General features: G+C 18.8%; 1 protein-coding gene across 1 annotated transcript; it reads right to left on the reverse strand.

The window, feature by feature from the left end:
• Positions 1-27,015, reverse strand: PADL01_1302600 (conserved Plasmodium protein, unknown function; the record flags this gene model as incomplete). Its single annotated transcript, XM_028683549.1, has 1 exon — positions 1-27,015. The coding sequence occupies one exon, from the start codon at positions 27,013-27,015 to the stop codon at positions 1-3; it is 27,015 nt and encodes a 9,004-aa protein (XP_028539716.1).

Consider the following 27,015-nt stretch of genomic DNA (forward strand, 5'->3'; position numbering starts at 1 on the left):
TTAAAACCATGGAAACCATGTTCTTTTTGCATTTTTTAAATTCTTCTTATTCATAGACATTTCCATAAGATCAACTACAGATTTATTTATATCATCTACTGATATATTTGTTATCTTCTTATATTTCATATTTTTTTCTTCATCGTTATATTTATTATTTTCATAATTTTTTACATACTTATATTTATTATAACTGTTTTCGTCATTTTCTATTGCTTCTTCATTTTTTGCATGTTCAATAGTGCATTTTCCATTCTTTTTTTGATTTCTTATATTTTCTAATGCCTTCTGTTCTAATAACTGATGAACATTCTTAAGTTCCACATCATTATATGCAATAGTTATATTTTTCTTATACTTCCTTTTTCCTTTATTATTACAAGAATTATTTTCTCCATGCTTTATTTCTTTTATTCCTTCTATATTTTTTGGCATATCAATCATTTGGTTAATTCTATCATTATTATTATTATTATTATTAAACGAATTTATTACTACAACCTCATTGGTAATATTATTGGTACATTCTTTTATTTTATTATTTTCTTCACTCATATCTCTTATATGTATATCTTGCAAATTGTCCATATTTTCATTTACTTCTTTTTCCTCTTTTACTGTTTGTTGTTGCACAATATTATCTTTTTTCTTCCTTTTATATTCACGTGTTCCACCGTTTTGAACCCTCTTCTTATCAACTTCATCATAATTTAAATATTCATTATTATTGTCAGATGACATTTCTGATAACGATGTAATGTCTTGTAAATCCGAAAAATATTCGTACACATTTATGTTGGACTTTTCATTTGATTTTAATTTATTATCAGCTTTCCTTTTTTCTAATTTATTTTTATATAAAAATTGCACACGACCAAATATTGTACTAACATAATTTTCAGCATTTTTTAATATATTTCGTTTTTCTATATCATCAATATGTAAACACTTTATATATTCATTTATTAATATTTCTTTATTCATTTCATTATCATTTTCTTTTTTATCTCTATTTTGGTGTATATATTTATATTTAATTCTACCTTTATTTTTTTCCATGAAATTTCTATTTTTTTTCTGAACATGTAAGGCAAAAAAATCATCCGAAATAGCTAGATTCAGAAAGTTTTTTATTTCCATTTTTTTCTTTTTAATAGCCATAATGGATGAATAAAAACATAAAGGAAAACTTCCATGTAATCCTTGATATCCAATAAATTCTTTTATATTTCTTGTTAATCTGAATGCTAATTTTTTCCTATTTATATCTTTTTTCATGCTAAAATCTTTATATAATGCTCTTCCTTCAAAATACGCTGATCTGCCTGAACATTTGGATATAACTATATTCTCTAAATTAGTATTAAGTTGAAAAAATACATAATTCAACATGCACAATATAGAATAATTTTTCACAAATTGATCATGGAAAATGCTATAATTTTCTATATTATTATGTATAGAAAAAAAGTAATTTTTCAAAATATCATTTGGTATCATTTTGCATATTGTGTTAAAACTTTTTCTTAAGCTTTTTTTTTCACATTTTCTCAAAATTTTATAAAACCATTCTTCATTGCAAAAATATTTTATTAATTCTTCATATGTTAAAGAACAATAATATTCAAAATTTGATATATGTATTTTATTATTTGATGGACTATTAACATTCATATTAAGATTTTCTCTGTTGGAGGTTTTTGTCTCACCTACTAAATCGTTTTGACACGGGAGCATTTTCAACAACGTATTATATTCGCCCTTACTATTATTATTATTATTGTCATTATTATTGTCATTATTATTGTCATTATTATTGTCATTATTATTGATATTGTTGTTGTTGTGTGTATGTATGTCTTGATCTTCCCTTCTTGTAAAACATGTAATATCATTTTTGAGTTGCATACCATCATTAATAGACATATGCATATTCTTTTCTTCACATTTTAATTTATTTTCTATTTCTTTTAATAATAACTTGTGAAGAGAACTTTGAACCATATTTCGATGATGCAACATTATATTATCCATAGAATATTTTTCATTTTTCATAACAGAAATATATTCACTATAAATTTGATGTAGGGTAATATCATCCTTGGGTTGTTCCTTTAATATAATAGATGGATGTATTTGTGTATTAAAATTTATTTTAAAAGATAAGCCCCTCTTCTTCGTTTGTGAATAATTAAAGAATATATTATTTAATAAAACTTGGAATAACATAAATTTATGCTCAGATTTATTCCTTACATAATTGCGTGGTTGTTGTGTATAATAATAAATATTTCCATCGCTTGTTAAAAAACTAACTTTTTTTAAAATATAATTATTTGACATATTATATGTCACTGAAGAATTTACCTTAATAATTTTGGAAGGAGAAAATGTATTTAAATTATAATGATAATTTAAATATTCTCCAATATATTTCAATCTCTGTTTTGGCAATTCAATAGGAATATCAAATTTATGCAATGCATCACATAAGGTATAAGAACAATCTTCTAAATATTGTGTTTCAATTAATTCTGATAAATATATAGATAACATATATTTCCACTTTTTTAAAAAGGATATAAAATATGATAACATAAAACGTGAATTATCATCCATTGATAATATATTTTTTGAATATTCATTTATAACACTAATATTATCAATATCTTTATTTTGTATATAATTTTTTTTATTTTTCATCTTTGTTGTGTTCAATTTTTCAATACATCCATTTTTTTTTAAAAATTTTATATCCTTTTTAAATTCTTTCCAAAACATATTCATATTTTTAACAACATTTTTATATTTCCTATTATGCATATTTTTATTCTTTTTCAATTTTTTCTTATATCGTTTATACAAAACATTGTTCATTACATTGTTCATTACATTGTGCATAATTTCGTTTATATGTATTTCGGAAATGCCAATGTCCATACAATTATGAAATAGTTTATTTATAAAATGGTACGTTTCTTCAAAAGCTTCGAATTTATTATAATTTAATATTTTATTACACATGTAATCTAATGAAAAGAAAACATCAGAATATTTATTTTTAAATACACTTATTAATTGATCAAAACCATCTATATATATATCGGAAAATTGATAAGTATATTTATTATTTTTTATATCATTGCTAGTTTGATAAGAAGCACAACCATTATTATCTTCATCATTTTTATAATCACAAATATTATTCTTATTACTATTACTATTAATATTACTATTACTATTACTATCATTATTATTATTATTATTTATATTATCAAGGGCTAACAAAACATTGTCTTTATCTTTTTCTTTGTTCAAATTAATTTTTACGGAGCTAGCCATTTTTTCTTTACAGCCAATTTCTAAATTGTACATGCTAGAAATATTCTGAACATGTTCAGAATTTTTTTCGTTCAACTGTAATATGCTATTATTTATATTATTATTATCTTCTTCGTTTTTAAATTTAATTCCATTTTTACTTTTGAGAATATCATGACAAGTGTCATAAAGAGACTTATCCCCATTATTATCTCTTTTATTTTTTATTTCATTTAATTGATATAATTTCTTTTTCCTATAAATATAAATTGTTCTAAAATCATAAAAAATATCTTGCGGAAAATTTCGCATTAATATATAAAAAATTTTATGGAAATATAAATAGTTCTTTTTATTTACGTTAATATTGTTTATTAAAAAGGGATAATAAAAGAGCCATATATTTGGACATATACTTTCATTATATTTATTAAAAACTTGAAATATACTATTATCTTTTGTATCATAATTTAACATATGCAATACGTTACTCATATAATAATAACCTTTATTAATATTTAAACTTGAATAAATTAAATAACAAATTATCGAACTTAAGCAAAATGAAGTATTTTGACTTTCTTTGAATAATTTATTACAATAATCTCCCCATATAACCCATGAATTATTTTCTAAAGGATAAATTTTTAATGATGAAAGGAAACATTCTTCAATCAAATCACTATCAAAATGTTTCATTTGTTTCATATTACAATTACATGAATAATCAGAATTTAATTTCATTTCTATTTTTTTTTTTCTTTCTTTCTTAACATTCTTTTTTTCAGTATTTTTACAATTATCACCACCAATCATGTAACAACATTTATTATTCTCAACATTAGGTGTTTCAATATTATTGTTATTTAAATTATTATTATTATTATTATTATTCTGTTTCATATTATTTTCTTTATCTGTACTATTATTTATATTTGGTAATACAATATTATCCTGCACATTGTTCATTTCTTTGTTAATAGAAATTTTCTTATTATACCTTCTTTTTTTTTTAACATTAGTATCATTATTCTGTTCGTCTACCATTATATCAATATTGTGAAGCTTCTCTTTTTTTTTCGCGGGTCTAATATTATTATTACCTACCTCAGTCTTAATATTGTCTATCATATGATTTTTCGAGGGTTCATATTTTTCTACATTATAAGAAATGTTATTAATTATATTCATATTTGAATTAATATTTTCTTTTGTAAATACATCCCTTTTTATATTTAAATAATCCTTTTGATGATATATAAGATCCTTATGAATACATTGACCTGTACATGCATTATGAGTATTTTTATGATTCATTTCTATAAAATTATTTTTATATAAAAATATAATGATTTGTTTAAGATTAGATAATATTTTTCCTTTTATATAAAAAAATTCACTTCTAAATTTCTCATAACCAACCATAGGTAAAGTATCAAAATTAAAATTGTTGATTATATTTAATGAATTTATATAACACTTAATTTTTTTTATAACTTTGAGAAGGAATTTATTTTTTTTAAATTTTTTTAAATTAATACATATATTAAAATATTCACGTTCCATATTTGTAATATAGAAATAGTTATCTTCCTGTGATATTTTTACTTTCTTCTCTTTTTTGTTGTTATTTTTTTTATCATTTAATAATTCGACTTCATCACACATAGTACTATATCTATCTAATAATTTCTCAGCAATATTATAATTCACATTATTAATTTGACCATTGTTTAATATTATATCTGCACAGTTGTTACCATTTATTAATTTTCTTAAATTCATTTTTATTATCTCAAGGTTATATATATAATTATTTTTCGTACACAATTTTTTATTATTATAATTTACAAAGCTTTCATATATTTTATCAAAATAATTGTATGACAGTTGGTTTTTTTCTCGCATGTTTTTTATTAAATTTATTAGGATATATGTTTTATCATTTTCTAAATATTCATAATGAGTAAAATGATCACATGTATTAACATAGGAATTGTTAATAAGGCGTGGATGATAAAAATATGGATTATCACAATTATCATTATAATTAAAATTTTGATTGATTTTATTCCTTTCTATTTCATTATTTGATATCATTTGATATATTTTTAAAAATGTATTTTTCCACATTTCTACGTATTTTAAATTATGTATATCATTGTCATAAAAAAAAAGACCTTCCTGCTTTTTACATATATTACACAAATTATCTAATAAGTTTAATAATTTTGTTTCCTTCTCTTTTTTTCTCACATTTTTTTCTTCAATAACAACATCATCCCTTATTATCTCTATACTTCTATGAGCTTGTTCAAATATTTGTGAATGTAAAAATAATAGATCCAATGAATCATATTTATTAGAACTTAATAAATCATTTACATTATAAACTAGGTTATGCATACCATTATTTATAATTTCGAGCATGCTGTTAATTTGTTTTTTTCTAATATCAAACTTAAAATTATTATTTAAAAATGTGTTCTTATTTGTATCACACATATGTACAGAATATTTTTGATTCTTCTCAAAAAATATTTTGTCTTTAAAATTTGTTTGTGTCATCGTATTATTATCTTTATCATACATATAATCTAATAAATTAGAATCTTTTTGATACAGCTTGTTTATTATATTATTTATGATTGCATGTTCTGAATTAGGTTTTTCCACAAAAGTTTTTTCAGATTTGTCGTTAATTTTATTTAAAGAAGATAGATCATGTATTTTATTTGTGTGATTCAAGTGGGTATTATTATTATAATAATTATTATTATTATCAAAGAGGTTTCTTTTTTCATTCATTTTATAGGAATTATCTATTATATTTGAATTGTTTGTACTTTTAAAATAATCATGAATTGATTTTTTTATTTTCTGATTTTTTGTATTTCCACAGTTATTATAATGATTACCATGACTAGAAATATTACTACAAATATTATTATTATTACTACAAATATTATCATTATTTTTATTATTATTGTTTATATTTTGGTTTTGTTTTTTTTTTATATTATGACTATCCAAATAATATATATTATCATTTATTAAATTATATATATCATTTAAATTATTCAAGTAATTATTTCTTGCATATTTATAACTACAATTAAAAATATCATCACTTTTATTTTGTGTATATGATTTATTATTAAAATAATTTTGAATCATATAACAGTTATTGATATTTTCATTTATATTATTAATATTCATATAATTTTGTATACAAGATGTTTTATTAAAATATTTTAAATTATCAATCCAACTTTCTTTACATATATTAATTTCTTCTCTAGTTAATTTCATATTTTGTGAATTAATAAAATGACTAAGATATAAACATTCATTTTTAGAATGAATATTAAGATGATTATTCAATATTAATTTGTCTAGTTGTATATTTTTAATATAATATTTTCTTAATGCATATATATTATCATATGAATTCAAATCATTATTAATATCTATAAGAAAATTAACAAGTTGTTTAAAATTATTATCATGGTTTATATTTATGTCTCCCTCATTTTGTATCCATATACTGTTCCTCTTCTTTTTATTGTTATCATTATTACTTTGTTGTATCATTTTTTTATTCTTATTAATAATTTTTTCTTTTCTTAAAATATTGTATAACCATGCTTGCAATATATATCTAGAAATTTGATATGTCCCCAAATTTTTGGAACAATAAAAAATAATTTCATAAGGTATAAAAATAAACTTATTAATTTTTAGAATACTAGTTAGCACTGTTTCTAATATATTTATATTGTTATCATTTTGAAATGAATTATAAGAATTATAAGAATTATATCTATCATATATATCATATGTATCACATGTTTCATATGTATCATATCTATCATATGTATCAAACGAATTTGTCTTAAAAGGTGTGTCTTTCAAAAAATCGTATTTTCTAACCATATTACACTTTTTCAACTTATATGTATCATATATTTGTATATAATTATTTATAAATCCTATTAAAGACATATTCAATATTTTCATTTCCTCGTTATTCAAAGAGTAAACAAGCTCAGGAAATAATTCTATCCATACATATCTACAATATTTTTTATATGAATATATTATGTTTAATAATGATTTAAACATATATTTGGATTTTCCAAATTTTTCTTTACATTTATTGATAAATATTTTCTGTTCCATACAATATTTTTTTAATTTCATTTTCCACAAAAAAAATTTTAAATTGTATTTTTTTATCTCATAATTAGAAGGAATCAATTTTTTTCTCTTCACATATTTGGAATATGCCCAATGATTGTTCATATAAAGGTTAAGTTCATATATTTTTGATGATTCATTTGTATATTTATTTGTATTTAATTTTTTATTTTTTCCATTTTTATTGTGACATACATGTGGGATTAATCCCTGCATTTTATTTTGTAGTGATACATACACATCAATATTTTTTTTAAAAAATGAAAATAAAACGTTGATCCATAAAGATATAAAATATTTATCTATAATATATTTATAATATTCATTATTAAATAAGAAATGTATACATCCCAATAAATTATTACATACAAAATATTTTTTAAATATTTGTGTGCATGTATATTGAATAGATGGAAACAATGAAAATATTCCTCTTAAAATATTTGGTAATAAAATATGTATTGTTTTATTCATTACATTTTCTATATTATTTTTTTTTATTATTATTTTTTTTCTTTCTTCTTTAAGAAAACTTAATAAAATATCATAATATTTTATATAACAACAATAATCATTCATATAATCAAATACAATTAATCCTTTTAATATTTCGGCTTTCTCTTCACATGTTAGAACTATATTTTTAATATCACATGTATTATTTTGACATATATATGGATATGAATACCTTTTTAATTTTATCTTTTCTTCATTACTAACAAGAAATAATTCTTCATATAAACAAGATTCCATAATATTTTTTTCATAAAGGTATTCAAATGTATTCATACACTTTTTAATTCCTTTTATTTTACTTTCTTTTTTTAATATTTTATTGAAATAATTTTTATTAAAATTTTCATTTCTTATATGAAAACAAGATGAATTATGTTTCAAGGTATGATTATTTTGTTTGGAATTATCATGATGGTTTACATGATGGTTTACATGATGATTTACATGATGATAGTTGTAAATATTTTGTAAATCTTTCACATATTTTATATTTTTCACATTATCATTATTATTGTCATACAATTTTGATTCCACGTCTTTATAATCCTTTTTATTTATATGTTGACAATTTTTTTTTTTTTTTTTTTCATGCATACATTTTCTCAAACTATCATCTGTATCTAGACTTGTAATAGTATCTTTCTTAGCTCTACTATTATATATATCAACGTTGTTCTTAAAATTTTTATTCTCTTTATCTAACATATTTATATTAAATATTTTATAATAACCAGATTTTTTAATTATTATATCTTTCTTTATAAATGCATTTAAATAATATTTCTTTTTCATTTCTCTCAATATTTTGCGCAATGTTCTTCTTTTCTTTTTATATATTAATCTATCCATACAAAAAATATAATTTGAAGATTTTTTATAATTATTATAACTATCTAGTAAATAATATTGTTTGTTATTATAATTTCTATTTATATATTTAATATAATTTTCATATACATATCCACTCATTTTAATTCTATCAAATAATTGAATTACTTTTTTACAACTCTTTATTGCATTCTTACTTTTGAATTCTTTATATATATATAATAAAGAATTATATAACTTTTCTTCATTACATAAAATGCTTTTATAATGACAATTTACTATATTTATATAATTATCTTTCACTATATGACATTCAAATATATTTAATATGAATAAATAAAAATTATAATGTCTTTTCTTTATTCCTTCTGTTTTTATAATATTTTGTAGTATATTGAAAAATTTTAATATATATTCTCTACTAACAAGATATATATTTGTATTGATTAAAAGTAATAATTTCTTAAGAACATAAATATAATAATTCATATTATTATCAATGTTGTTATGTCTTTTTCTTTTTGACCTGTATGATAAATAATATTTTGCTAGCTTCTCTAATCTCTTAATAAATTTTAATAAAACATATACAACTACATCTCTATAAACACATTCATTTTTATTAAACAAATAAAGTAACAACTCTAATATAGATACACTTGTTTCTAATTTTATAGTAAACATTATATTCTCATTACAATATATTATATTTTTTTTTTGTTTTTTTCCTTCTTTTTTATAGTCTTTCATTCCTTTAATACATAAAATAATTAACATGTTATGTAAATCTATTATTTTGTTATTCACATCTACATTTTCTTTATCCTCATCATATATATAACTGCATATATTATTATCATTTATATTTTCATTTATATTTTTATTTATATTATTTTTTCTTTTTATTATATTACTCAATAAATTATCTACATTAGACACAAAAAAATGATGCCTTAATATCATATGACTTAATAAACTAAAGACAAAACCATTTTCTTTTTTTTTATTATTACTTTTAATATTTATTAATAAAAAGAATATACAAGTTATCATATGTAAATTTTTACAAATATTTTCTTTACTCTCATATAAAATTAATATGTATAATATTTTATTTATACATTTAATAACATTTAAATTATAAATATTTATATATTCAAAACATGATCTATTACTATAATCATTCAACATAAATATATTGCTATCATATATGTTACTCTTTCTATATAAATTTTTATTCCTCATGTATGATTTTTTCAAACATGTAGTATTATAAAAATTATATATATTATCTTTCTTATTAATAATATTAATATTTTTATTAGTATCCATTTTATTTTTTTCTTTTTCTTTATTTAGATGTTCACTTGAATCACCTTTATTTTTTAAAATATCTATATTTTGTTTGATACAATATTTATTCTTTTTTTTTTCATGCTTTTTTTTTTTTAAATTATTATTTTTTATAAACTCAGAAGGAAATAATATACATGCTAACACACCATATATATTCATATATTTAACGTTTATATTTACATTTGCTTTTAATAAGTTTATAAGAATAGAAATACATTTATTTGTTCCACCATATGTTGAAAATTCAATCGAATGTTTTATTAGACTACATATAATAAAATTAAATAATATACTTATCAAATCATAATCTACATATATATTATCATATTTTTTTAATATATTAAAAATAGATATTAAAAAATAGTCACCACTTTTTTTATTATTATTATTATTATTATATTTTTTTTTTATGTTTATCATATAATAGTTTAATATTTTCTTTTTTAAATCTATCATCACATTATAATTTTTGTCATAAGAATTTGTTGTATTATTCTTACTACCTGATTCAAAATTTTTAATATTTCTTTCATTTTGGTTTCCTTCATTTTTTATATCAAAAATATCTTTATTATTATGAATAGTCTTCTTTTCTTCATTCATATTATTATCATCATTACATACACCATTATATATATCATAATAACCAGTATCATCCTTTATTTCTTTTTTTTTGTCACATAATTTATTATATATATGATTGTATTTAATTTCCTCTGTTGTTGATGAACCCATTAGGATTAATTCCTCTTCATTATTATCACAACATGCTATATTTTTTTTTAAAATTATATTATCATCTTTTATTGAGAATAAATAATTTACAGAATTAACCAGCATATTGAATTTTATAAAGTCAATAATACTATTCAAACATTTTATAAAAAAATTTATTCTTTTATTTGAACTATACTTATTTATTTTATCATCACATATAAAATATTTTTTACTCTTTAGAACATTAAATATAATATTTATAATATAAGGATAAAAATTAAAAAACTCATATTTATATTTAAATATAATTTTTATCATGTCTATTTTTTTATTTATATTTTTTTCTTTCTTAATACAATTAATAAAGATATTTTTATAATTTTTTACTACATCTGCATGAGCAATTACATTTTTTTTATTATTAAAAAGGTGTAGATGATTAAAAATAGAACCATCACTATAATTAATATAATTATTTTTATTATTATTATTATAATTATTTGTGTTATATATTGTATCTTTTAATATATAATTATCATGATATATATAACTCATATAATATTTTCTTATAAAATTTATGCACATATATTTTTTTCTCAACATATTATTATTATTATTATTTTTTTTTTTTTTTATAATCATTTTGAATATTTCTTTCATGTTGTAACTTGCTAGTTTTATATATTCCTTATCGTCTGAATCTATTAATATATTATATAATATACTTAGTAAAATATTACTATTATATTTATATATATTTATTATATTCTTTATACATAATTTTTTAATATCTCCTACACGATATAATATATATTTATTATTCTCTCTTTCAATATATTTAAATATCAAATGTCTATACCTTTCACTTTTAACCTTTTTTATTATATCAATAAATATATTACAAATAATTAATTTTTTCCTTACAACTATATCATTATAGTTAGGTTTATAATTCAATATAGATTTTAAGACATACATTATTTCTTCTATATATAAAAATAAACTATTATATTTATTATTATACATCGGATATGTCTTAAAATGATTCTTGTCTTTATAATAATATAAATAAAATAAACAATAAGAACTCTTTATATTATTATTAAAACCACTACTAATATCATTTATATTGTGTATGAAACTACAATTTAATAAATTTCTTATAGGTCCATATATTTTATTATTATAATTATTTGTATATATACTCTTCTTATCGTTATTAAAACTTCGTCTGTAGTTCATATCTTTATAATTAAAAGAATCATTAGTTTGATATATTCTTACAACATTGTTATTATTATTAATAATATTATTATTATTATTAATAATATTATTATTATTATTTGATTTATCTTTTATACCATTTAAAATGCTACCTCCTATATTATTATATTCATTTGTAGTACTGGACATGTCACTCCTACAACTCATACGTCTCTCCATATTTATGCTTACACTACAATTTATTGTTGCATGAGAAAATAATTTAGTGCTCAAAAACATGAAAACATTACTATTATTCATCTTATTTATATCATCACAAAAATTTGTTTCATCAAAATGTTTATTATTCAATCCACTCATCTTATCACGTATTTTATCACTTATTTTTTTTTTTCTCAGATTCATATAGTGTGAACCAGCGCTTGATTCAACATATTCCTTCAATAAAGGTATAATTAAAAATGATAGAGATGTTTCATAAAATCTATCAAATGCAGACAAATTAAAAATACGTAATATTTCTATTAATTTAAAAAATATATATCTCTTTTCTCGATATAACAAACTTTTTATAGCATGCTTTTTAAAAAATCGTTCTAAATAAGAATAACTAATACTTTTTTTTTCTACACATAATATAAAATTAAATATAATAAATATATTCGTTCTAAAATAAAACAAATTTTTATTATATTCCATATTATCAAATATCATTTTATTTTTTATATTTTCATCATTATTCTTATTATCTTCAAAAATAGATTCTTTCTCATTTTTAATATTAAAAGGAAACGTATTCATATTTTTTATGTCCCCATTAGTAATATTTATATTATCATTGCCATTTACAATTTTGCTTCTTAGATGTAGAATTAAATCTTTTGAATAATGAAAAAATATTATAAATATCTTAACACACCTTTTACACATCTGGTCATTCACAAAATATAAAAAGTTTTTATTTTTCAGGTTGATATATTCAGTTATCATAAAACAAATACATATATACAAAATTTCAATGAGACATATTTTATTTTTTTTAATTCTTTCTTCATAAAAATTTAAAAAAATAAATGAAGAATTGTATTTTATTAACGTATGTAAGATATTTATTACATTACTTAGATTATTTAAAAAGGGGATCTTACTAATAGGGGAAACAACAACATTATTATAAGAAATATCTTTTTTATAATTATTATGTAAATTATTATTTATATTTACATTTATATTTTCATTTATATTTTCATTTACATTTATATTTTCATTTACATTTATATTTTCATTTACATTTATATTTATATTATCTTCCTTTTTCTTTTTATTATCATTTGTTTTGTTTGTTGTATTCACCTCCATATTTTCATTCATAGGTAAATATAACCCTCCACACAAATTATACACATTATTTTCATTATTCCTATTATCATTAAACTTTTTATTTATATAATCTTTAAACTTATTGTAGTCATAACCTATTATATCTCGCATATCCTCATCATGCACACTAATTATATATATACTAAATATATTATAAAAAAAATATATATTATTACTAGCCATTTCTGATATATATCTTAATAGAATATTTATCAATGAATGCGACTTTTTACAGACATATTTTCTTAGATCTATCATTTTCTTATTATTTAATAATGATATAAATAAAGAAAAGATATTTTCATTATTACGATGATATAGAAAATATTTATAACAATGCTCATAATTTTTACAACATAATAAATTTAAACTATATATATATAAATTATTTAAACATAAACTATTATTATTAGGACATATATAATACTCAAGAATATCTTTTTCTTCTTTTCTTCTTCTTATCAAACCATTTATATTATTCTCATATATATCCTTTTCATTATTATAACACATATCAACAGTATCTAAAATATTTTTCTCTTTCTTATTAATATTTATATTATTCTTCTTATTCATTTCTTCATCTTTTATATTCATACTAACCTTTCTATCAATATCAAAATAACTTGTAATTAAAGACTGTTTTGTATTTGACTTACAACCTTTTTCAAGAAAAGAATTCTCTAACGCTGTCATATTTGCAAGTGTTATATCTTTTATAATAATATTATCTTTCTCTTTTATCTTCTTTTCTTCACTCCATATATTATTTAAAAAATGATTATAATTGTTTATGCCACAAATTCTGTTATTGAAATACCCTTTCTTGTCTTTTTCATATAGACTTAATAACAAATGAATGATTTCTTTAAATTGATCATATGATAATTTAGGAATGACAAAAAATGTATTAAATATAATTATGATGTGCTCCATATTTTTATAACACATCGGATTATCATCAATACGCTCATAAAATAATTTTATATATTTTATAAACCCTTCAATTAAAAAAGAAGAAAACAAATCTGGAAATAAGCAATATATTTTACTTAGTCCAATAATATAATTACTTTTTAATATATGTGATTTATTTTTTAAAACATAAGATAAATTACATAACAATCCTTTTAAATATATTTTTAAATCCTTCTTATTTAATTTTGTAGTATTCATATTGTTTTTATATATATTAATACTTTTATTATTAAAATTTTTATGAGAATTTTTTATAATTCCTTTATCTATGGATATATTATTTTTCTTTTTAATAATAAATTTATGACTTATGTTTGTTTTATATATACTGTTATTATTATTATTATTATTGGTGATACCACACAAATCATATTTGTCATACAAATCATATCTGTCATTCTTATTAAATATGTCATTCTTATTATATATGTCATTCTTATCACACATGTCATTCTTATCACACATGTCTATCTTATCACACATGTCTATCTTATCACACATGTCATATTCCTTACCTGTAACATTATATGTTGGAACGCTTTTTCTCAAGTCATCCTTTTTATTATTTCTATTACCTCGTTTGATTAATCTATAAATATTATCATCATAACGTTTTAATATTTTCATACTCTCTTGAGGCTTTATTATTATTTCTTTATCCTTTTCATGTATATGTATTATATTATTCAACGTTTCTTCAGCTTTACTACATAACCCACTATCTGTGCTAAATAAAAAATTCAATAACACTTCAATACATCTATAATATAATGATACACTCTTTTTATTTATTTTTATATTTATTGATAATAAATGATCTCTATATAATGGATGTTGAAAAGATATTTTTATCAAGTTCATAAAATATAAAAAAAATTCAATAACAATATGTTCTTCTTCTTCATCATCATTTTTTTCTTTCTCCACTATTAATTCATTCTCTTCTTCATCTACATCATCATTAAACTTTTTTTTTTTACAATTATCATCTTGATAATCATCATTGTAACTTTCTTCGTTCACATTATCTTTCATTCTGTCATCATAATTATTTTCTATTTTTTTCTGGCTTTCCTTAAAATTATTATGATTATTTAAACCTTTCATTTCATTCATATATTTGTTATTGTATTTCTTTTTATTATCATTCTGATCATTTACATTATCTACATTATTAATTTTATTATCAGATATATCAATTCCAACCTTTTTATTAATACCATAATTTTTATAAGAAACATTTTTATCATTATTAGGGTTATTATTATTTAATAAGGATAGGTCCGAATTATTTTCTATCCCTACATTTATATTTTCATTTATATTTTCATTTACATTTACATTTACATCATCGTCATTTTTAATATTTAATTTGTCTTTTAAATTATAATGAAAATAATTAGTAATTTTATTTATTGCATTTCTAAAGAAAGATTTTTTTTTATATCCTCCTTCTGTTGACGCTCTAGAAATATTTAATTTTCTTGTATTGTAATCATTCTTAGAATAATTATCTTTATCCTCATTAATAATATTTCTATCTTTATCATTTGTCGTAATATTTCCTCTCCTTCTTTTTATGTCTTTCTCTACAACATCATCATTATTATTATTATCATCATTATTATTATTATCATCATTATTATCACTATTATTATTATTATTTTTATTTTTTGCCTTCCTTCCACGCTTATTATTTAATGAAGTACTACTTTTATATTTCCTCTTATTAATTACAGGATAACTTTGAGCAAGCATATTCATCGACATCTTTTCATTATTGTCGTCAGTTTTATTCTTATGGTTTGAAAACATATCTGTTATTTTCATTTGTGACATATCCTTACTTTTATTTTTATTTATTATCTCTTCACAATTAATATTCCTCGTACTATCCAACAGCTTATTATCAAAATATATCGAATAATACGAATTAGACAACTTATTTGTTTTTTTATCATCTTTAAAATTATTCACACCATTTCTATCATCCTTCTTTTCTTTTTCATCATTTTTAAAATCCATAGCAACAACATTTTGCTCATCCTTATTTTTAAAAGATGAAATTATATCCTTGCATGCAATATTTTTTTCATCTCCATTATTATAATTATATTTTCTGATCTTATCTGATAATACATTATTATTATTACTATTATTATTATTATTATCTTGAACAGGAACGCGAGAACCTACAAATAGGTCCTCATTTTTTATATAATCGTTATCATCCTTATTATAAAAACGTGATTTATCATTTTTTTCATTAATATTATAATGATATATATTTTTTTTGTTTTTCTTCATATAAGTATAATCTACATTTTCTTCTTTATCATATATTAAATCTATATATATACTATTATAAGCATAATTATTTGTCTTTTCACATTGTATATATGAATTCATATTATTATTTATACTTTTATTATTATTCATTGAAATATTATAAGTATATTTATATTTTTTCTGATCCTTCTTTTCAATATGCTCAATAATATTAAGAACAATAACTATTATGTTACTAATAATATTCTCATCAAATTTAATACTTGGCTTTTCATTTAAAAAAAAACATAAATAATCTAAATAAGATATTTTTAATTTTAAAGAACATTTTATAAAATTAGATATACAAAAATATTTAAATAATAATGTTTCTAAGGATAATTTATTTTTCATTCCATATATATCATTATTCATTAAAATTAAATCATTAATATTAGTTCCTAATATTTTGGATATTATAAAAAAGCACTTTTTTATAAATACTCTATTAAAATAATTAATATTATCACCATTCATATTAATATTATTATTATTGTTGTTGTCTTTATATAAACTCTTAATACACATATTTAATATATTATATAACAACCTATTCATTTTTAATATCTCTTTTTTATTTCTTCTATTTTTTTCTTTACCAGTTAAAATATTCCATGTATATATTTCATCATTTTTATACCAAAAATTTGAACCCTTTAAATAAATCTTTTTGTAGCCACACATCTCATACATATTATTATTTTTATTTAACTCTCTTTTTTGCACATGCATATTTAATAAATCACTTTGATCTTTTATATTTCTAATTATTTTATTTTTTACATACATTAATAATTTATGCTCTTCCATTTTTTTTACACATATATTATATTTATCATAAGAATTTTTATTCTCAATATTACAAATATTTTTATCCTTAGTAACATCTATATGTTCCTCTTCATCCATCGAATATATATTGTCATAGTTTTGCATCATGCTTTTTAAAATATATATATTCATATCTCCAACATATCCAATAAATAAAGATGATAATAATAAACAAAAACATTCTTCAATAAGACGTGGAATTATTTTATCATATATTAATATATTACTCTTCTCATAACAATTTAATAAAGTATCTATCATCTCATATATATTATATTCTATCCAATATGGTGGAATAATTCTTAATACTCTTATAAATAATAATAAGCCAAAAATCTTCTTCTTCATTTTATTATTTCGACATATATTTAATATACATTCACATATATCACAAAAAAATCCAGATCTCAAACAATTTTTAATATTTACAGCTTGCACTTTTAATACACTTTTTATAACTTTTTCAATTATATTTAAACCCTCCACACTCATTTGTATACACATTGGATCGTATTCAATTATATTACACATGCATAAAATAAATTGCGATACATCTATTTCATTGTTATGATTTTTTATATATATTAAATTTACATCTTTTATTAGTATATAACGATTTCCTAATATCAAAGATATTCTTCTAATAATATTTTTTACTAAATATTTTAATTTATATGCCCAATTTGTATCATTACATATACTATAATGAGAATTTACATTTTTTGATTTTTCATCAAATAATTTGTTATTATCATGTCTTATATTATTTAATGTATTTACTCTATCTTTATTTCTCATTATACCATTTTTACATCCTTTGTTCTCCTTATTTAATATATAATTAATTTCTATCACCATAATTAGAAAGCAATACATCAATTTTTTTATATTATCCATTTCATTGTTATTACATAGACAGTTATATTTATATATATATTTTTCACATGAACATGATTGAAAGGAATATATATATTTATTATTCCTCCTTTCTTTATTTCTGAATATTATAATATCTCCCATTTTATTATTTAAGCCTATATTGCTTTCTCCATCTTTTGAATTATTACCATTATCATCTTGATAATCTTCTTCAATGAATAATTTATTCTTTTTACTTTCAATCAAATTATTATGATCCTTCTCATAAAAGTCCCTTTCATCCATTTTATTCATATCAACATGTACAGAATGTTTTTTCTTTTCTTGTTTTTTTTTACTAGTAGCACCTTGATTTTTTATAAAATCATCATTCCTTAAACCCACATTCATCATATATTTATAATATTCTGATATGCATTTTGAATGATTTAAAATAAAAATAAATATAGAAATAACGATTCTATAACAATGGATTCTTTGTTCTGTTTTAATACAATCCAAGCAAACATCACTTGCATGGAAATATTTATGTTTATTATTTTTATTAAACATTTTATTACTTTGATAATAATTATTTGAATTGTCTATATTATATATATTTTTATTATTCTTATAATAAGCCTTATTATTATTATTATTATTATTATTATTATTATTATTATTATGACTATGTTGATCATTACTTTTTCTTTCTTTTTCGCAAAAATTTTGTTCCCCCATAATATTTTCATGTTCTATATGAACTGCACCTTCATCATACATATCATAATTAATATTAATATTATCATTATTATTCATTGTGCTATCTTTTAATTTTTTATTTTGTCTCGTATTATTAATCTCATCATTATTAAATTTTCTCTTTTTTAAAACATTACAATTATTAAAATTAAAAATACATGGTACATTCTTCTTATTTCGTAAAGCCTTTTTTATTTTAATTTGACTATATATCTTTTCATGTACCATTTTATTCATCAAACAACTAGCTCCATTATTTCTTAATATATTCATTTTATAATCGTCATTATAATATAAATATTTACTTTTATTATTCTTCATAAAACGTTTTAATATCTTATAACAATAATTTAGTGTCTCTTCTAAGTTCATGTGTTGTATAGAATATTCAAAATGATTATCATTAAGGGTAGGTTTATCATCTCTAGATGTACTATAAAATTCATATAAATTGTTATTAGTAATATTGTTATTATTCAAACCATTTATATTTAAATTATTATAATTATAATTATAATTATAATTATTATTATTATTATTATTATTATTATTATCTTTTATGTATTCATTAGCACATGTTTTTTTTTTTTCCTCTGCATCCACTATTATTGTATTCTCATCATATTGATTATAATTATCAGTGATATTTTTTCTCTTTCTATCTTCAATTTCATTATTACTTTTATTTATAATTGTTTGCTTTTTTAATAAAAAGCCTACCCTTATAAAAGATCCTCCAAAATTCTTATAATCCATTTCCTTAAAATTATTATTCAAAGTTCCATGCTGTCCAATAAAATTTTCACATATTCTTAAAATTTTATAAAAATTATTAACATGTTCAGAATTTATTTGTAAAATATTTTTTTTTTTCCTTGCTTGTTCAGGCAAAATAATTTCATAATATGGATGTATAAAATTATATGGAAATAAATTCATTTCCTTTTCAAATATTATATTATCATGATAAAAGTATTGTATTAAATTATTTTTTTTTTCATAATATATTTTATTAAAATCATATTCATGTGATGTATAGTATTTCTCATTTTTTCTCAACAAATTCAATAATTTTGTAAAAATGTAGGATTTCTTTTTATTTTTATTATCAAAAAATATGGAGGAACAAATAATACCCTTTAAACTATTATTATTTGTATCACACATAATTTTTTCGATACATTTTAATGCAACACTTATAATGTACAGGTTTTTGGACTTTAAACAAACTAATAAAGATTTTACATATATATTAAAATGATCTTTTAAAAAATAATTTATTGGCAACTGCAAACATAATTCACACAATAATGTTCTCACTTTTTTGGGTAATTCAAAATGAATATTTTCAAACCATTTTAAGAAATAATATATTATATGGTTTTTTTTGATATATAATATATTTTTATCATCATTATTATTACTACTATAAGAATAAATATCTTTTTCATTAGACATATTAGGGTTATAACTTTCTTTATTCGTATCAAAAGAATTGTCATTTTTAATAGTACATTTTTCTTGTTCAAAATTTTCATTAATACCATAAATATTGAACGAATTGCTTATATTGCTGTATACATTTTTATTGCTATAATATAAACTATTATAATTATCACAATTAATATTATTATCATTCAAATTTGATATATCATCACTGTTGATATGTTTAATAGTATTATTTATATCTTGGATCTTCTTATCATTTGAATTTTTCAAATAATTTTCTACTAATACAGAAGGTTCAGAATTTTTATTCTTATATTCTGTATTATTTATATTATAATATTCACCATATATATTTTTTTGTTTCATTCTGTGATTTTCACCTTCTTTTATCTCTTTTTCCTTTTTCATTGAATCCATAGAAACATTTATATAACATATAGTTTCAAATAGATGTTTTAATAAATTAATTAATTCGATACACTTATAATCCTTTAATATCAAATCTAAACATATTTTACCTATAATATCTAGCTCTTTCAAAACATTAATATTTTCATATTGATAAAATTTTATGTAATTTAAAAAAAAATAAATCATTCTAATATTTAATTGGTTATATGACCAATATATATTATAAGTATTATAAAATAAATTCGACTTATATGAAAGCATATTTTCATGAACATCATTATAATTCATAAAAAATGTGTGATACATATATTTATTTTTCTTATTATAGTAATTATCTAAATTATTATTTCTATTTCTTATATATTCATCATCTGACCAAAAATGAGTTAATTTATATTTCTTCAATTTTATGTATGATAATTTATTATCATTTATTATTTTTTTATTATTACCTACATTTAAACTACATACTTGATCATTAAATAAATCATTAATGTGAATATTTTTTTTTTTCTTTAAGACAAAATTTTTGGATTTCAAAAAATCACGCTTTGATAAATCATGAAAGAAAAAATTTTTATTTCTTTTTTTTTTAATTTCTTTTAAATTAATCATCATGTTATCCATCCATTTATCATTTTTATGTAAATATTCATTATCTTTAATTTTTAGTTCTTTCAAGTTGTCCTCATTAAATGATCTATCAAAATAAAGATTATGTAATTCATTATATGGATATATAAGTTCTTCTCCGTTTTCTCGTTTAATTTCTTTTTTAATAATATATTCTTCAAAAATAGAAAAATCAAAATAGTTACCACAAAAAAGTGGGTGTTCATATTTTTTTTTGAACTTATTAATTTTCATATATTTGTCTCTATGTTTCATATTTATATTACATTGTTTCAATTTCTTTTTATAAAAATAATGTTTTGATATGTGTGCATATTTTGAGAATGCTAATAAAATTCTTTTATTGCTATTAATTTTTTTATATGTCTTTTTATTATTATAATAAAAATGTTTAATATTATTATATGTTAACATTATTTTTTTCTCATTATAATGTGGTAAGACATTTACATCATCAAGTTCATATGTATCATCATAATATTGTTTTTTTTTCGCACAAAATATATTATCATAATCTTTTATGTTATTATTTGAATCAATTATATTACATGTTGTATCCTCAGAAAAAGTACTTGTATTTAATAAGCACTCATATGGAGACATATATTTATATTTAAAAATATTTTTATATATATGTTCTTCCATTTTTATTCTAACATGATCATTATAATAAAGTAGTGGATTCAATTTATTTTTTATATGTAAATAATTTTTAAATTTTTTTATTATATAATTTAAACATACCTTTGAAAATATAACACTGGTATGTTTTAAAGATACTAGCAAATGAAAGATATAAAAAATTGGAGGATACTGGAATAATAATTTGTATAAAACATCAATAGAATAATTTATAAAATCGTAAAAATTATTTCGACTTAGATATATAATTATATCTCCACACATATAAAATAAAAATTTTTCTTCTTCTTTAATATGATGAAAGTATTCATATAATTTGCTTTTCATTTGTGTCTTGATCTTTTGTTTTTTAATTTTTAAGTTGTCATCATTCGGTTCAATAAATGGTATACTATGTTTATTATGCATATTAATATTTTTATTACGATTCACATAAAAAATATTATAATTATTATTATTATCATTATTATCATTATTATTATCATTATTATCATCATTATTTTTATTATTATTATTATTATTTTTATTGGTCCCATAAGATATATTTACATTAGAACAACAAACATTCTTTCCATCTTGAAAATATTTCTTTCTAAAAATATTCATTGTTATATAACAAAAAGACTGATGATATAATATTAAACAAATAATCATATTATAAAACATTTTGTATATTTTCTTTATCCATATATCTTTCAAATCATAAGAAAAGAGAAATAATTTCTTTGAAATATTTATATTGATATCTTTTATATTATACATATCTTCAAAATATTCATCATCATTAATACATTTTTTTTCTTCTTCAATATTTTTATTATCATTATGTAGATCTAATTCACCATATAATTTATGCATCATTGAAATATTACTATTCATATCATTTAAAAATTTTTTATTAATATTATTTTCATTAGGATTAATAGATATATCTTCAGAATTATTTACATTCATATTATTACAATTACTTACATCAGATATAATTCCTTTCATTATTTTATTTTCATCTCTTTTGTCATGATTATATATATTTATATCATTATTTATTTTCTTTTTTTTTGTATCAAAAATTTTGTCTTTATCATCAAAAGGATCAATATTATCACAATGAAGGAAGAAAGGTAATATGTTTGAAGAGTGTGTATTATTTAGATTATTAGAATTTATAATATTATTTAATTTTTCATCGTTTTTCTGATTATAATAATTTACATAATAATTTAAATCGTTTATAACAAAATTATTATTAATAAAAAAATTATTACTATTATTAAAAAAGTTATATGGTTTATATATATCTTCCTTTTGATCCTTAAAATCTTTTTTATAACATACATTTTTATTTATATTATTTGTTTCATTCTTATTATTATTAAAAACATATTCTTCCTTATCAATATGTAGATTATCCAATTTTTTGATACTCTCTTTTTGTATATTTAATTTTTCTTTTTGATATAAAGAGTTATAGCCATCAATAGATATATTATTAGAAATATAAAATGGATTTTCAGATTTGTTTAATGCTACATCTATTTGTTCATTACCTTGTGAATTATTATTTTTGATTTCATAATTTTGAAAATAAGAATTCAGACCTACACTTGAACTATTTAGCGTATCAATTGTATTAGTTTTATTATTTTTATTTATATTTTTATTAATTAATTGAAGATTTGTATTTATATTATTTTCCTTACTATTTCTTGCCTTCTTAATTGTTTTATGTATATTATTATTTTTATTCTTTACTCTTGTAATATTACATGTATTATGAGACTCTTTAGAATTCTTTTTAGTTCTCTTCAACATCTTTTTAACATTAAATTTATAATTTGTATTATTAAAAGGATCATTTTTATTTTCATCATTTCTTTGCTTTTTAGTCGTATTATCATTTCTTGAAACATAATTTTTTATATCATCTCCTTCTTGTAATGAATCATTCGAGGTATTATTCTTTATAATATCTTGATTAAAATATATATAAATATAAAATATATTATATTTAATGCACACCTGAAGAGCATATAAAATATATTTATATTCTATTAACATATGATAGATATTATACATATAATACCTATTAATTTTATGATATATTTTTTTATAATTTCTCTTTTTAACAATATATAAAATATTATTATTGTTTATATACTTTTTATGATTTTTTTTTAAATTTAAAATATCTTTTGAATAACCAAAATTTTCCTCATGTGTTAGACATAAATACTTCATATTATTACTAAAAATAGTATGCTCATTTTTATGTATTTTTTTTATTTTATTCTGTTTTATATATCGATTAGTATCATAAGTATTATCACTATAATAATTATTAAACATTATGCTTTTTCTATGATTATTATAATAATATGTATTTTTATTTTTATTTTTATTTTTTTTTTTATTTTTATTTTTATTTTTTTTCTTCTTCTTCTTATTTTTGTTCATATTTCTTATTCTTTTTAACCCTTTTATGCGTTTATATATGTTATTATAAATTTCTTCTTTTAAAGACTCACACTTATTCATCAAAATATTGAATATATAAAAATATAAGGAGAAGAAGTTTCCACTCCTCTTCTTTATCATAAATAATATATTAATTATATATACAAACATATTTATACAAATATTTTGAATATATATATTAGTTTTTTTATTCATAAATACATCTACAAAATTACTTATGCATACATTAATTGTATGATAATTCCAAACATTTTTATTTTTATAATATAATATCATATCATGAATTAAAGAAAATATATCTATATTTAATAAACTTTGTTTATTTATATATATATAGTTCCTTTTATTATATATAAACGGATTTAAAAAAAATGAAATATAATATTTCATTTGCTCATCAAAAATGTTATGTAAAAATAAACGGATATTCTCAATAAATTCTTTTTTCTTATCAATATTATCATGCTTATTATTTATTAAAAGATTAATAACTTTTTTTATTAAAAACTCTTTATAATGACAATATTCATTTTTTTTTTTATCTTCAATTAATAAAAAACAAATCATATAAATAAGACTATTCTGTAAATTTAATAAATCCATATGTTTCTTTATATCAATGTCATACATATCATAATTAATGTGTTTACAAAATTTTTTTTTTTCACAACATATTATATTTATAATATTTTTAAGATCATATGATTTATATTTCTCATAATTTAAAAAATTATTATTATAAAATATTTTGTTACTATATGAATTATTATTTAAATCGTTTGAATTATTTTGATGATCATAAATATGGTCATTCATATTGTCATTCATATTATCATTCATATTATCATTCATATTATCATTCATATTATCATTCTTATCATGGTCTTGTCTATTAATATCTTTTAACTCCCAACAAATACAATCATTCACATTATTATTAAAACATTCTAATTTGCTTAACACATATGCATTATCATAGCCATCAAGATGAAACTTATGATTCTTATGAGATTCACCCCTTTTATTATCACATATAAAATTAGAACATTTATTGTTGTCTATTTTTGAAGGTATCATTAAATGGCTAGTCTTACTATCCTTTGTATTTTCTGATGAAACACACTTGTTTATATATTGATAATAAAAAATATTTTTAATAATATGCAGATTGGATTTATTATTCTTTTGACTTGTATTATTTTTATTATGTGAATGATAATTATTCGCTTCAACAATGGTCTCAATAAAAAAGGAGGCTTCAAGTTTAAAATCGTATATATTAATTATAGATAATATTTTACATAATATATTTAAGTATTTTCTAACATTATTTAAAAGATTCGGATTTATACGTATTATAAAAAGAACAGATGAAATTATTTCTTTAATTACATTGATAGAATAGTTACTATTTAAAATATATCTGTTACATTTTTCTTTTTCAAAATTAATTATATTATTATTTATATTATTCATATTATTCATATTATTCATATTATTTATATTATTAATATTTTTTTTATTTTGTTTTTTTCTTGTTCTTTTCTTATATATACTAATTGATGATTTCAGATAGTTTCCTTTCTTCACTTTATAAATAATTTTTTTATAAAAATTATTCAATATAGATAGACATATTACATTTATATAAGTATGTATATCAAATATATTCAAATTACTTTTATTTTCTTCAATAATTAAATTTATTATTTTAATACAACTCACACAATTCATCTCATTCTCTCTTATTATTAATTTTGAACATATATTAAATATATCAACAAACAAATTATTATCCTTAATTTTATATATTAATGTATATAAAAATTTGAAACACCATCTTTTCAAAATAAATTCTTTATTATAATAAGAACAAATATTTTTATTATCATCTATAACGTTCTTTATTAAGGGATATAATTCTTTTAAAACATAATCTTCACAATTAAAAATATTATTATTATTATTATTATTATTATTATGATTATTATTTATGTTTTTCATTATATCATATAAGCTATTTATATCCTTAGCCTCTTTCTTTTCTTCTTCATCATTTTTAATGATCATATCCACAACACCATTTTTTTCGTGATATTCCTTCAT

This window comes from Plasmodium sp. gorilla clade G2 (assembly GCF_900097015.1).
Source record: "Plasmodium sp. gorilla clade G2 genome assembly, chromosome: 13".
Taxonomy (NCBI): domain Eukaryota; phylum Apicomplexa; class Aconoidasida; order Haemosporida; family Plasmodiidae; genus Plasmodium; species Plasmodium adleri (nom. inval.).